We start from the raw sequence: 16334 nt of genomic DNA on the forward strand, positions 1-16334 counted from the left end.
TATTATAAGTATATTAAATTTGATTATGCTTATGACTGACCATGAAATGGAGATTCTTATTTTAAATAAATAAAGCCTAAATACTTAAGGCATTCTTTTACATAAGGTTCACAGTGATTATTATTGAAGAAATGTATAAGAGAAATATTATTTATATCATGCCTCAAAAATTGCTCCCCAAGAGCAACATGAAAAATTCGAGAGATATCATGACATGATTTTATGGTCCACTTTGAACTGTAATACAGGTTACAAGAAATGTTCGACCACAAGAATCGGTATATTTCATGTCTTGGTAAAACTTAATTATTGTTATGCGTAAAATTATAAAGTGGTATTATTTTAAAAGACTCGAGAGTGAGTCTCGGTGCACTTTGGCCTATTATGCTTATTAGTGTCGGGTAAGACAGTTGATTCAAGCTTCATTGCACCAAGAGGGTAAGACACCGGGTTTGAGTCCCGGTGCACTATGATGATAATATAAGAAGTTGGGTTCAAGTCTATCACATTATGGCTTAAAATGCCTTTATATGGATAAGACATTGAGTTTAAGTCCCAATGCACCAGATTAATGATATAATGATGATTAAGGCAGAATAATGAATTTTTAATAAAAGCTGTGAAGCCCGTCCGGTTTGATATGCTGTATTCCCTGAAGTGAATGTGGTAGCAGCACATGATAGGTCTGAAAGATGACAAAATAATTATTGTGTCCATATGAATGAACGTGGACCTGACAAGGGACAAAATAATCGGCATCATTATGATAATTATAAAAGGAAGAACACTATGGGTTCTCAAAATGATCCTTCAAAATGTGAAGGTAATATTTGCCTCAATGTCCTACGAAATGTCGTGAGCACGCGATTGTTGTGTGACCTAATTTGATAAATTATATAAATCCTCAATCAAAAGAAAGGAATACAAAGTGGAGGCTCACTTGACCTTTCAAAGTGATGTTGAGGTGGATCATATAAATATGATAAACATTAAGACATGACAATGAGTTTATATCAAATTTATGAAGCACATATATAAAATTATAGTTCATTCCTTGAAGAGAATGCGACTTGTGATGAGCAACGTGAATGTTGGCCCATTCTTGAAAGTGAATGTGGCAAGATATGATAAAAGATAGGGATAAAGACGTGCTTATGTATTATGCTAGTACCACAACTCACCTCTAGGAGAGGTTTGAGAGAAATTGTTACAAGTAGTCATTGATCATCTTGTCGATAATGATTATTGAAGGGAAAAGGTTAAAGCAAGAAATGAGTATTGCCTATAATAATTTTGATCATGACCGAAATAATATAATTTTCTCCTTTAAAGGATATGTTCACCATACAGATGGTGCTATGAAATATGTGGTAGTACACAATTAATTGGGAGCTCTGAAAGAGCCAATTTATTACTACTTTGGAGGAATGAAATTGATTGTTAAGAAAGCATTATATTGTCGTAAGTCTCAAAGAAACTTATTGAGTTTCAAAGATACTCGCCAAAGTGGCCATTCATATTGAGACTATAAATGATGTAAAGATTTAATATCTTTATATTACTGCAGTCATATAGCGGGTAAGAAATATAAATGTGAAATGTTTCCCTACTTCCCTCCTGTTTGTACTACACAAATATGAGCATGGTGATGGAATCACATGCCATGGTAAACTAGAAGTTTATTGAAATAAATATCAGTTGGCATGAACGGTTCGCCATTCCGGTTCTAATGTGATGCAAAAATAATTAAGAATTCACGTGATTATATATTGAAGAAATAAAAGATTCTTCAAGAATGCTCTCATGCTACTTGTTCTCATGATAAATCGAACATTATACCAGCTAAAGTTGGTATTTAATTCCTCAATTCTGGAACATAAAAAGATGAATATGGGCCCGTTCACCTGCCATGTGGACCGTTTTACTATTATATGATTTTAATAGATGCATCTATTTTATGGTCACATGTGCATTTGGTATCAACTTGCAGTTTGATTTTTGTAAGGTTGTTTGCTCAAATTGTTAAATTAAGAGCATGGTTCCAAACTATGAAATTATGTTGATAATGCTGGTTTATATCCAAGTTGGTTTAGCAGAAATTACATGCCTCTAATTAGTTGCTAAACAATTGGTTATGAGAACAAATCTCCAAACAGAGTTTTGGTATGAGATGTGTTATTTAATATGTAGCAGCTTATATGCATCAAGCCAACAAGGTTTCCCTATCACAATTGGTTCAAGGTCAGGAACCAAATAATTCCCATCTAAAAATGTGAATGTGCAGTATATGATTCAATTGCTCCACCATAATGCACGTTGGGGGTAAATGTTAGATTTCCTAACATTAGGGGGAGAGATGATAAGCAGCTGGAAAAATAAATTATATGTAATGAATTATCACTGGTATGATCCTCGTTTAAAAGATAATTCAAGTCAGCGCCGATCGCGTTTGATGACCAAAGTGAAAATCATATTCCAGTACGCAAATGCTCCTATTAGAATTAAAGTCCTTGAAGGATAGAGTCTATGGAACGCCTAAAGCGTGATAGACCAATCGGTTCCAAAGGTAAATCTCCTTGAAGAAGGAGAGGAGCAAATGATCAAAATGACCATAATAATGAGGCAAGTGCTTTAAAAGAGCACCAAGACATAACACTTCATGAAACCTTGGGAAAGGTTCAGGTACCTGAAAATGATGAAAAAATGAAGAGATCTCGATAAGTTACGTCGCATTGGAACTGATCTCAAATGACCGTCGACGGTATCTTTGATAAAATGTAGCACTCAACATTTAAATGGCGACGAGGATCTTGAATTCAAATCTGTCAAGAAATGTGGATAGATAGATGATTGGGCAAATGAAAATACGCAATTCAAGTATATTTGGTTTCATGTGGTAAATATGAAATATTTTGGATCTATAGTCCAAACATTTGAAGATATAATGTCAGTGGGGTATAAAGAAAGTTTTGAGCGAAAAGTGAGATAAAAAATAAATCCATAAGATATAAAGTACGGCTCGTGCCTTGTGGTATAAAGATTTTTCGCAAAAGTTCTGACATTATTGTATGGAGATGTGTTCTTCTGTGGTGGATGCAATGAAGTATCATATAGTATGGCAGTGCATGAAAAAAAGACTTGAATGCGTATAATGAAATATTTTCATGTCTAGCTAGACAGTGAAGTTTATATGAAAATTCTTAAAGCGATTCCATTGAGTACCCCAATGGCAATAAAATCGCTTAACATAAAGAAAAATCAATTTTGGATCTCACGAAAATGGTCAAAAAGTACCATCTCTTAGTGCAATTGATGCACTAATGTATCCTGCTATTATTATCTATGAGATAATGCTTTTATTGATATGCAAGCAAGATATAACCTTACTTCTACCCGTGGAGACATCATAATGAACCAAATAGTGATATAAATTTATTAATTCTAACCAATATTATCAAAGTTTTGTTGGTTATGAAATGCAGGGCATTTATATGATCTCCATAAAACTCGAGCTCAAACAAATTATATGTGTGCATATATGGGTGTTGTCATATCATTCGTTCTATAAGGCAGTCAGTTATTGCTAACTCTTCAAAAATGCGAATGAGGCAGTAAGTTATTGCTAACTCTTCAAAAATGCAAAGATTTCTCCTTGAAGAATGAAGTTCCACGACATTATATGAAGACAGCATTGCTTGAACATAATTCAACTAAAAGAATGATACATTGAATGTGACACCCGAGAAATATATCTCGCCGAAAATTATTTTCGCACATGATTGTCAAAAGAGCGGTGAAAGTATATTCAAGAAATTCAATTGACAAGTCAGCAGATTTATTAACTAAGGCATCATCGACCTCAACAGTTGGGAAGATGGTATACAAGATTGGGATGCGCCGTCTCCGAGAAATAAAGTGATATTTTCATCAGGGGGAGTGAAATACACGTTGTACTCTTTTTCCCTTAGCTAAGGTTTTCTCCCATTGGGTTTTACTGACAAGGTTTTTAATGAGGCAGCTATCAAGGCGTATTATTAGATATGTGTACTCTTTTTCCTTCACTAGGTCTTTTTCCCACAAGTTTTTCCTAATAAGGTTTTAACGAGACACATTATCTATTAATGGACATTCAAGGGGGAGTGTTGTAAATAATATTATAAGTGAATCTAACTAGTTACTTGGTGACCAAGAACTTCTCTTCCTATAAATAGGAAGGTTTTATCTCCCAAGTAAGACATCATCAAAAATATGGCAATAAAATCTCCCCTCAAGCTTGCTCCCTAATTCTCTTGTTTCACTCTCAATTTGTATTATTTTATAACAAGAGGATATTTGCGTAATATTTTAATTCATAATGCCAGTGCCACAGAAGGAACCAAAATTATGTTGTTTGATAATGCACCAACTTCTAGAGTTCTAGCCTTTGGATTAGACAAAGGACCTTTGGTTCTTCATGTTTATCAAATGAAAGATGTGGTTTCAAGACTTTTAGACATGTAGCATACCCAAAACTTTGTCATTTTTTGTTCTTTTTAATGTTCTTGGACACAGAGGTCCCCATCAAGTTTTAATATCTCATGTCCCTACTAGCCACAATAATTAATGATAATAATAATATATTAGAATATGATGACTACCTCACACAAGTATTTTCTTCAGCCTAATAATACAACAATGCACATGGCAAAGGAAATTAGATACTCTGTTTTTCTCTTCTAGGCCTTATATTTTTTAGGAGCATTGATTGAATTAAGCCCAATCCAAAGGTGATTCCACCTGGCAAGCCTATACTTTATCCTAAACCAAAATCAATGTTGAGAATTAATATATCCAACTGTGGACCAAGATATCAACCTAACACCAACTAATATAGACCCTTAGTGGGCCATTATCTTTTGACTATCTATTTTTCAAGTTCTTCTCAGTTGGTTGCTTGTGCTGTTAAAATTATATTGGCTTCTTGCCAAGAAATTCATACTAGTAATTTTGATGGAAAGACCTAGAACCATGAAGATATTTAGTTAGACTAATAGCCTGTTTGGCCAAGCTTATTTTCCCCCTAAAAGTACTTATTTTTCAATAAGTGCTTGTTTGAAAAAAAGTGAGGTGTTTGGCCAAGCTTTTGGGAGAAAATAAGTTATTACGAGGAGTAGCGACGATTTTTAAAAAAAATTCTACAAAAAGCTGCTTTTGCGGAAGACTTTTTTTTAAAAGTACTTTTGAGAAAAATACAAATAGAAATACTTTTTAAAAGTTTGGCCAAACACTAATTGCTGTTCGAAAGTGTTTTTTAATTAATTGGCCAAACACAAACTGTTTTTCGCCAAAAGTGCTTTTTTGAAAATTATTTTTTTTAAAAAGTGCTTTTTAAAATAAGCTGATTTTAGAAGCTTGGCCAAACATGCTATAAGCAGAAAAACAAAAAAAATTGTCAACTTGTGATAAGTAAAATGGCTGCAAAAATATAAGAAATTTCTTCTCATCTGTTTATGTTTTGAGGAACAGAGTTATTCAATATCTGTGCTGATGTAAGATAATAGATACCTCATTGAATAAATTGAGATACGCTCAAGATAGCTAAAATACCACGATTATAAAAAAACTAGTGAATATATCCGCGCTTCGCGCGGTCATAAAAGTAAATATTGTTAAATTATGTTAGTTGTATTAGGAATTTCGGGATAGAGAAAAAACGATTAGTAATTATATATGTAGTTTGGAAACAACATTATTAGTTATTGCAAATAATAATACTTATTACTAATTATATTTAGAGACTTTTGGAATATAGTAATGAAAAAGATTACTAATTTTATATAGAAGCAATTGTCGCCTTGTCTTGTTCGAATCCAACCAAGTGTTGATTTCATAAATAAAATTAAATAGCATAAAAATGTGAGTATCATTACTTATATTTAGATGGACTTTAATAAGAAAAGAAAAAATAGAAGCCTTTGGTCTAAGAAGTGCCACTTCAACTCTCCAGAATGAATAAATTCCATCATGAGAAACAAATTTAAAAAAATATTTTTACTTTTCCTAAAACACAATCACTAAATTTTAGTACATAAAGTAATCTTTTGACATCCAATTTCCATTTCTTACCCTTATTTGTATCTTCAATTTTAAAAGAGCACTTCGATAAGCAAATTGGTTAGCGAGTTTTTAATTCAAATTTCTTATTACGATTTTTAATATGGGACTCATTAATATCATTATTACAATTTTCTTAATTTTCTTTTAGCTTCGGTTGAACTTTTTTAGAGAGCATGATTAGTACTCACCCCCCACCCCCCCACCCTTTTTTTAAAACCTTGGTTAAGAACTCCAAAAAAAAAAAAAAAAAAAACGTAGGAAGCATATATATTTTTGCCAATTATCAGGCTGATCCCCTTCATCTAGGGATTTCTTAAAATGCAATAATAAACTCAAAATTAGAAAATATGAACAAATTTGCAACATATTTTGCTAGCAAATAACTGCAATTTCATTAATGCTGATATAAAATGAAAAAGCATAATCTTGTTCATGTAAGAGACCGTAACTGCTTACTACTTCGCATGTGGATTCAAAACCTATGCACCTAATTTCTCTATCTCGATTGATAATATTCTGTAATATTAGTAATATAACCTGTAAAGTTGAAATTCTGGTTATGCCTCCGATCTTCAATCTTTTGGAACACTTCTAATATATAGTTACACAATAGTTTTTGTTGTAGCGCAGACGCCTTGGAGCAAAGAGAGTTGATCATCATTCGGCAAAACACCAAACATACGAAAGAATTATTTGGATAAACCCAAATTATTTGTTGATTCTTTATTTCTTGCAACAGCTTTATTTAGCATCAAAGACTTCTATCTTCATCCCTATAAAGTTGGAAAAGAACCCACAAAACTCACTCAAAGAGAAAAAGAAAAATAGAAAGATTAACACAAAAGAGGGATTGAGTGTCACCCAAATTCAAGAGAGGTAGAGCGTCTGAAATTGTTTATTTCTTTGTCTCTTTGTAGTCCAATTCATCAGTCCACTTTCGTAGGCATTGTTATTATCCATATGTCTATTTGTTTCTCCTGTGATTAAAGATGAGAATTTTGTGAAGAGGAAGAAGTACACAAGCATAAGAAACGCTGAAAAAAAAAAAAAAAGAAACATGTAGATACAACAAAAGATAAGGGAAAAATTATTGACATACCATTATGAACTATAGATCAACCATTTTATTCATCGTTGACACGTAACTATATGAAGGTTATCTTGATTCAAGCAATTAGTCATGTCTTCATACGAAAAAATGTTGGGCGAAAAGGACATTTAGTCTACTGGTATTGGTGAAAAGTGAAAACATAGGCATGGAAAAGAAAAGATGAGAATGAACCTAATAGTATATATTAATCCTCCACTATCACATTATTGACATTGATTAACAGTAAATAAAGCTTCAATACATCATCGGTTATCAGTTCTTATGCATTCTCTTACTAATAGTTATTGATCTTTCATTTCCTAAACGTTTTTTTGCATTTACTTTAGTAATTGAGGAGATTATCTTTGGGAATTATTTAATGATATAAATATAAAATAGTATACAGTTACAACTATGACGTAGAAGACTAAATGTGCTCCTCATTTAGTTATGCAATTATCTCTTCCTCATTTAATTATAATTTTTTTAAATAATTTAAATAAAAGTATTAGGGAAAAAAGGCAAAAAAATCACAAAAAAGATAAATAGCAATGGTTATCATAGAGAGGTGCCACATCACCTTGTCTATGCCTAGCTTTATTATATATATAGATTAGTAAAGTGGCTGGTGTTGTTTACTAACCTTTGATCAATCCGCTATTTGGTCAAATTGTTCTATAGTAGAATAGCCTTCTTACAATTTTAGCACTACTACAATAAAGCCAAGTCAAAATGTTAAAGAGATTGAAAAGGATGAATTTAATTTAGTACACTTCGTAGTTTATGATCAATCATTTGAACATGAAATAACATCTTAGATGTCAACAAACAAGTAGTAGTAGCATTTAACTTACAAATTAAAATAATAATTTGAAAGTTCAGTGGAAATATGACTACACGTTCTTAAGTAGTCAAATAACAATAAAAATATCGTGAGTCAAATATCATTATCTATTTTTAGATATTATTAGAGAATGAAAGTCATAAAATTTATGTCAATGCTCTTTCCAATGAAGGAAATCATTCTTTGTAAGTAAATCTTGGAATTTTAAAGTAACTTTGGCTATCGATAACCAAATCTCTGTCTCCCATGTGGAACATATTTACAGTTATCATGTGTAGCATGTAAGCCTTTTTATCCATAACCAATTAAGATTATTTTAGCAATATAAAAAAGTGAAGACAACATCCCACCCACCTACGACCTCCACTTAAACATACAGTTTATATTTTTAGCACTTCTTCTAGTAATAATTAAAGATTAGAAAAAGGACAAGTAGCTTCATGACTTGTCTTTGCAACTTAACTATTGATTTCAAGAACTATTGACAAATTCAGGGAATCAGTTGAATCATTCATACGCTGATGCTATTAGAAAAGTATTGACTAATGAATATACTCCAATGAGATTTAGCTTGGATTTTAAGGGATACTGAATTAACTTTGTCATCAGAAAACTGAAAATTATAGAAAATGAATTGTGACGGTAACACTTTTAATATTTGATTAGAAACTATAGTATAAAAAGCTGTCGGGAGGTAATATATATTCTATTAAGTTGTTGAGGTGCAATCAGATCTATGTACACAACATCCTTATATAAAAACAACTCACTATAACAATTAAGTTTTTTCCGATACTGATTTAATAACTTTTTACCTATAACAACAACAATAATCTTTACAACATTACGCTTTTGTAAAACTATCCCTCCATAACAACTATCTTCTTTTTTGATAATATCATTATAACCATTTTTATAGAAATAAAATCTCTAAGACTACTAATAATAGGTCTCAAAATTTTGACAAGATATTTGATATTTAATACACTATTTATGACAAAGAATATTATATGAATACACATTTCCATCATTAAAAGTTTTTCCTTCTTTATACAAAGTGTGATTAAATTTAGTATTTGATATTTTTTTGGACTTATAACAATGAAATATTATTTAAATTGTTAAATATTATTATAGATGTATATCAACCAATCTCTATAACAGAAAAAAGTCTCTAAACTAACAAGATTGTGACAGAAATGTTTTGACAGTATATAAATTGATCCAAACACTATTGTCATTAAAAAAAGGAAAAAAGAAAAAGAAAGAAACATAGCGAGAGAAAAGGCCATAAATAGTTAGAGAGAGTAGGTTGGTCACTGGCCCTAACTATCGACTTCTAGGTTTTAGTCCTTTTAACTATTCAAAAACTTATCAAATTTGGTCTCAAAAATTAATCGTTAAACCATTCCTCGGACTATATTTCTCTCTCCCGCTTCCTTTCCTCAAGTTTGTTCTCTAACCTCAACTTTTTTCCTCAAGATCTCTCTCGCGTTTCGTACAGAAATGTTGGTTAAAACACCTAGTAGGTCGGTTTTGTTAAAAAAAAAAAAAAAAAATCGACGGTCTCATTTTAAAAAACCGATTTCATAAACTCAAGGTTTATGAGTTTGTTATTGTAAAAAAATAGACATTTTGATAAGTTTTTGAATAGTTAAAACTAAAACAAAAATGTATAGTTCGGGGATTTTAGGCCTCTTTCTAAAAGAATTTATTTATGCCTTTTCTCAAACATAGCACAAGGAGAGGGGGCATTTTATCCTTTTCACTCTTAACTCATTAATACACACAGCCACCTTTTTATTTTGTCTGTTTCACTACTAATACCAACAGTTGTCCAAAATTCTGTTGTTTCACTTTTCTTTGTCCAGCCATTTTTCCCCTGTCCAACTGTTCCCTCCCTTTCTTCTCTGCTTATCAAAACTACATCTTTCTTCTATTGGCTGCTTCTCTAATTTTTTGCTGTGAATTTCACGTGTGGGGTGTTTCAATTTCTGTTTTCAAGAATTCTTGAGGTATTTTGATGTATCTTTCATATTATTGACTTTTTTCATCTAATAAAGTAGCTTTATTTATGCTTCCTTTGGTTCTTTTTTGCTTGACTATTTGTCTAAATTCTTGTCTCTTAGGTTTAATTACAAGTTACTAAAGGTACTTGCTGTTCATCATTCTTACCCCCCTTTCCTTCTTTCTTCTTTGAAGAATTTAAAATCAAGTTTTACTGTGTATTAAAATAAAATAAAAATTCTTCTTTGAAGATAATTCTGTTCATTGACATGGGATAATTGAATGCATCATTTTCAAGGTTAGTTTTTAAAATGAATTCATCTATGGTGGTGATCACTGATCATTGTCAATTTCTTTCTGGGATGTTGATTATCAGTTTTTTTTTTTTTTAATTCCTTTGTGTTGCTTAAGGTATGGAGTTAGAAAGTCATCTGAAAGTTTTATCTGTTTTAGGTTTTCGTTGACTTTGTACTTCAAACTGTTCATTTTTTGAATTTTATATGGCAATTGGCACAAGGGAAGCCATCTTCCTGAGTTTTTTTTTTTTTTGTTTTTTGTTTTTACTTTCTTTGTACTGAATTTGTGGAGTAATGGCTACTGGCTTTTGGGAATCATTTTGCTTGCCAAGTTAAATGGATATGTAAGGTGTATTTTTTTCATAGAAAATTTAGTAGAAAAGATATGTTTTTGGTTTGATAATCCACTATCCATTAAGTCATGGCATTGATATTTTTGGGTGTTGAATAGTAAGTAGTTGAATTAACTGACTGTGAATAAGCTTTTCAAAATTCCACAAGTTACAAAATGGATGTGATGTTGCTGTGCAACTAATTAAAGGAGAGTTTTAACATCCTAAGATCAAAACTAGTATGTTGGAAGTTAATAGATCTTCTCTTGGTACTCAAATCCCCTTTTCTTTCTTTCGTTCGGTTGCTGGTGCATTCGTTAAAGAGGTACTTGATCGCTCATGTAGGTACATTTTTGTTGGCGTCATCAATGAGATATTGATTGGTACTGAAGTCTGTTCTTAGTAGTCATGGATGCCGATTCAGCTGCAACATTTAACGATCAGAAGGAAAAATTGAATACTTTTCTTGAGGTGACTATTGAATCTGTTTAGGATGTTTTACTTTGCCGTTTTTGTGCTCCTTGTGATGAAAAATTATCTCATCCATGTTGCAGATTGCCAATACGGAAAAGCAACTCTTGACATCAATTTACTCTAAAGGCCTGTTGCACAAAGATGTCCAAGAATTGTACCACAAAGCCCGTAGCAGCTATGAGAATATTATTGTAAATAATTATGAAGTAGTGGGGCTTCAAGAAGTTGAATTCTCTCTGTGGAAACTTCACTATAAACACATTGATGAGTTCCGTAAAAGGATTCGGCAGGCTAATGCTGAGAAAAGGAAAATTGAAGCACAAGAAGGTGATTCAAGTGCTGCCCGAGAGATTGACAATCATATGGAAGGGCTCAGGTCATTTCTATCTGAAGCTACCGAATTCTATCAGGAGTTAACTAAAAAACTCAGAAAAAGTTGTGGGCTCCCCGGGGAACTGTTACTCTGTAGGAATGGTAGCATCTCGCTGAAGCTGCCTCAATGCCAATATGCATGCCACCGTTTTCTAATTTGTCTGGGAGACCTGGCCAGATATGGTGAACTTTGTAAGAAACCGGATGCATGTAAGTGGTCATTAGCGGCCACATACTACTTTGAAGCATCTAGGATATGGCCAGACAGTGGAAATCCACATAATCAGGTAGATTCATCTTTACAACCTTTAAAGATACAAGATTGTCGGTTCTTGTTTCCTGCATCAAAGTTGAGACAAAATCCGCTTTGAGACTCTTATTATGATATTTTGATTTCCTTTGCAGCTTGCACTATTGGCAACATACACTGGTGACCCTTTCCTTGCCTTATACCATTGCGTTAGAAGTTTAGCTGTTAAGGAACCATTCCCTGATGCCTGGAACAATCTTATGCTACTCTTTGAAGAGGTGATTTTCTCTTAGCCTCCATTCTCCTTTTCCCCCATCTGCTGTGACCCCTTTTGAGTCTAGAGGACTAAAAACAACTTTTATTGTTTCTTGCGCATCTGCAGAACAGGTCATCTGTTTTGCATTCATATTCCAGTGGATCTCACCTTGATTTGCTAAAACCATCGGCGTGGTGTTCCATGGATGCTAAACATGGTGCAACTAGCGGTTCCTCAAACAAGAATATGCCAGAAGCCACTGAAACTGTTACCTCTGTGAAAGCTGATATATGGCTTCTGTTTGTCAGATTGATGAGTTTCTTTCTTGTGCACTCCAGGTACGCATCATTTACTCGTTCAAGTTATTCAAATAGACAATTGAGATAGTCCTCATGTATCACATCTATTATTTTTTCACTTAATACCTTTCCGCCCCGTAGTTCTTTGTGGAGGAAGTTATCTAGCCCTGCTTGATTTATCCTGCTTGTTTAACCTACTTAAAAATGTGTATGTTTTCAACAGTAATTTCCAAGTATAAACATTGCACTGTAGGCATTAAATACTGGAAACCGAGGTTTCTATTTGCTTTAAATGTTAAGTTTCACTGATATAGTTACTTACGCTGCTTCTAAGCATTATTCCAGGTAAAAAAAGATCAGGTTCGGATTGGTGCATCGACAAATCTGCTTGCTTTTGTTAAATTGAAAGCATATATAAGGATTGCACTGATGTGCTGTTTTCTATTTGTATTTGTGTGAAGGAAGATTGTTTTGTCACTGGTAACCTCAGCTATTTGTGTGATGAACTAAATTGAAGTTTTTTCCCCTTTACTACAAACTTCAACTTTGTTCTGGATATAACTTAGTGCTTCTAGATCTTGATAAGCAAATTCTAGTGGCTTCCTTCACATATCATGTCGATTGTTTATGTTAGAAACTCTAAAACTTCAGACGTTTCTGGAATGCAGCTTGGAAGACTTTCAATCTACTCTTGCATCCACTGTGGGACAATTGGAAGGTCTGGTGGTAATGGGTGATGATGAACTAAAGGCTGCTCTGGAGTCATATCAGTTAATGGATCCATTGAGAAAAGGCCCTTATCGTGCTCTTCAACTTGTCTCTGTTTTCATCTTTATCTTTCATAGCCTGACTGAGAGTGGGGATCCAAAGAAAGATAACAAGCAGCAATCTGCATTGACAGAACTGGCAGTAGCTGCTACTTTTATTTGTGCTGGTCGCCTTGTCGAGAAAGCCACAACAAGGCACACTTGCCCCCTTTTACCCACCATCTGTGTGTTTGTAGAGTGGTTAGCGAACATACTTGATAGAGCAGAAGCACATGCAACAGATAAAAAGGTCCAGAGTGCTATGTCTTACTTTTTTGGTGCTTTAGCTGATCTTCTGAATCGGCTTGATCCTTGTGAGAATGAACTTGCTCCAGAACGTACTGCTCTTTGGGAAGACCATGAACTGAGGGGGTTTGATCCCATGGCCCATGTTCACAAGTCTTTGGACTTCACGAGCCATTTGGATTGCATAGATAATTTCATGACTAAGAGTGTGTGTCGTTCACGGCGTATCTTTCGTGCAGCAACTGAACTGGCTCACAGATCCAGTCACTTAAGAAAATGGATCTCTTGTGATAAAACAGGCAAAAGATTCCACATCGTGGATTCTGAATTAGCAGATAAGGGAAAGTCAGGAGTAGCTGAATCTGGTTCGACTCTTCAGCTAAAAGAGTCCTATCAGAATAATTGTGGAATGGCAAAGGAAAACGGAGAGAGTCAAGATCACCCTTGCCAATCCATTAGCGCAGATGAGGAAGAAGTTATTCTTTTCAAGCCCATCACAAGGCATAACTCAGAACCAATATATACCTCATGTCATCAATTCTCCATCAATGTTACCAGTGGAACTGTGACTTCTGATGAATCTTTGCGCCGTGCAACATCGTTGATTTCTGAGCAAATCCATCCACAGAATGATATTTTCAGTTTCCGTCCCGAAAGTACAAACTTGAGGTACAGCAAGCAATCTGCAGCTTTCCCTGCCGGACCTCCATCTCTGAATGCTTGGGTCCTTGAGAAGGAAAGTCCAAGAAATGAGAGGAATTTAAATAAGCAGCAGTTAAGCCCAATTGATGAACTAGCTTCTGAATCTTTATCTGGTCTCTCCTTAAAGGAAACTAGAGATCACAAAGTTTGTTCCATGCCAGTTTCTGCAGCTATTCATGATACTCCTCCTCCTTATGTTACTCCAGTGCCCTCAGCTCCATTGTTACCCGAAGATGCTTCTTGGTTTAAGGGAAACTCACCCGTCTTCCCTGACAAGAGTGCATTTGGGACCAAGGAAGGGGACGGTATTCTTGGCGCATCACCAGTGAGTGGATACTCAAGTCCATCTACAGTTCGTGGACCGCTTGATTTTGTTGCAGGTGCTCCACGCTTTGTTGAGGGGTACCCACCACTACTTGGCATGAGTTCATCTGAATGGCTGTATCACTACAGAAACAGTCAAAACTTTGAGCGAGTCAGCAACCCGGTATGGCCTGTTCACTCAAATACACCAGCAACCTATGGAAACTTGAACGCGACCAATCTTACCAGGTTTGATGTCTTAGATCAGTGGGGAAATCACTTGGCGTCTAGTCCCATGGTATACTTGGAGAGCCCACAGTTGCATCCAAGTCCCCCCCTTGCCTATGGTGCAGAAGAACAAAGAATGGATAAACATTTTCTTGGTTACCAAAGAGCATTCCCGTATGTATGTGGCACTGGAATGGACTTGAGACAGGAGCAGCCAACGCTTCTTAACTATCTTAAAGAGAGAGAATGGCAAATGCCACCAGAGTCTCAATATAAAGGTCCTAATTTTATGGGAAACTAAGCTCTATAAATACTCATGTCTATCAGGCATTTTTCCACCTGCATTGTCTTACTTCTGGACTTATAAATACATGAATTGCGGCATCACAAACTTTCTAAGTGTGAAATTGTACCAATTTAGATGGATGAAATATAGAAATGTATGCATTTGGTTGGTTGTGAAATGAGAAAGTGCTTTCAAGAATGTTGTAACTTGTAGAATTGTTGAAGTATAGAGCATGAGCATACTGATTGTGTAATCGAAGATTTAACTCATTTCTATTAAGTTGTCGTATTGTTTCAAGGCAGTGGCGGAGCTACCTATTGAGAAGGGGTATAATTGAACCCCTCCGTCGGAAAATTAGAGAATAGAGTAAAGGTAATTATTTTGTGTATATATACATTATTGAATCTCCTTGACAAGTGATAAATGTGGCATTACTTTGCTAGAATTCGTGGCTCCGGCATTAGTTCAAGCAACCAAGTATATGAACCTTAGTAGTTAAAAATTAAGTGAGAATACATACAACTCTATGACACTCTTATGGAGTTCGAGAAAGAGACGATTCAAACTTCTTGAAAATCTCCTATGGTCATTGTTCCCCGATTGCTCAGTGATATATCTGAAATTTTCAGGGTTTTCGTGTTAGTGTCAATGTCCATATTGTTTTCATATTAAAAATAACTAAATTTTGAATAATTTTGGAATGATGATTTAGTTTTAATTAGCGGTCCGAAACAAGACTATCTGTCAATACTTTGAAATATTAATTTTAAGTAGTGGTCTGAAACGTGATTATTTGTCGATTTTCTCCTTTTATTTATGTTAAGGAGTCAAAATATAACCGAAGTCATGAGCAAATAGCTACTTTTCTGACCGCAAATTAGCATTTAACTAATATTACAAAAATATTCAAGGTCACTTTTAATGCGAATATAAATTTGGACAATAATAACCTTAGCCAAAACATGAAAAGCTGCAACACAGTTTGTGGAAATTTCACTTGTCAACTCTTCTAAACCTCAACACCTTGTGTTGGAGTTGTTCCGCATTTTAATTAGGGCATTTTACATAAATAGCAAACATTTGGGGGTAAACAAACAAGCGCATAAAATTTTGAATGTTTTCAAAAATTTACGTTACTATAAAGCAAAAAATGATCTAACTTGAACATGTGTATTCAATTTTTTTAAGCGTATTCATGAATACAATAATTTTTTTTTTCTAAGCGTATTCATAAAATAACTACTTATTCATAATTTGGCTTGTTGTATTCATGAATACGACAAATAAAAATTGAATACATATACACCAATAATTACACCAATAATTGTTGTATTGTTTTTTTTTTTATACAATTTTTTTTATCTTTTGTATTCATGAAACTCAGGCGTATTCATTTGTAGCTACTTTTTCATTGTATTCATGAAATAACTATCTATATTCATAAACG

The 16334-nt window shown here is 33.8% G+C and overlaps 1 protein-coding gene and 1 long non-coding RNA gene across 3 annotated transcripts; one reads left to right on the top strand and one right to left on the bottom strand.

Annotated features, from left to right (window-relative positions):
• Positions 1 to 6775: 6775 nt before the first annotated feature.
• LOC132048145 (uncharacterized) lies at positions 6776 to 7374 on the bottom strand. Its single transcript, XR_009412913.1, has 2 exons — positions 6958 to 7374; positions 6776 to 6869 (listed from the first exon to the last, which is right to left on the bottom strand). It is a non-coding gene; the product is annotated as an uncharacterized LOC132048145 (long non-coding RNA).
• A 2457-nt stretch (positions 7375 to 9831) lies between these two features.
• Positions 9832 to 15184, top strand: LOC132041745 (nonsense-mediated mRNA decay factor SMG7-like). 2 transcript variants are annotated; one of them, XM_059432446.1, is made up of 7 exons: positions 9832 to 10045; positions 10160 to 10181; positions 11011 to 11136; positions 11220 to 11798; positions 11917 to 12039; positions 12144 to 12355; positions 12985 to 15184. In XM_059432446.1, exons 3-7 carry the CDS (start codon positions 11074 to 11076, stop codon positions 14900 to 14902), a joined length of 2895 nt encoding a protein of 964 aa, XP_059288429.1. In that variant the 5' UTR covers positions 9832 to 10045; positions 10160 to 10181; positions 11011 to 11073; the 3' UTR covers positions 14903 to 15184. The 2 variants fall into 2 exon arrangements, with proteins under 2 accessions (XP_059288429.1, XP_059288422.1); XM_059432439.1 differs by lacking the exon at positions 10160 to 10181.
• The last annotated feature ends 1150 nt before the right edge of the window (positions 15185 to 16334 follow it).

The sequence above is a fragment of the Lycium ferocissimum genome, chromosome 2, assembly GCF_029784015.1.
Source record: "Lycium ferocissimum isolate CSIRO_LF1 chromosome 2, AGI_CSIRO_Lferr_CH_V1, whole genome shotgun sequence".
In the NCBI taxonomy this organism is placed as follows: Eukaryota; Viridiplantae; Streptophyta; class Magnoliopsida; order Solanales; family Solanaceae; genus Lycium; species Lycium ferocissimum.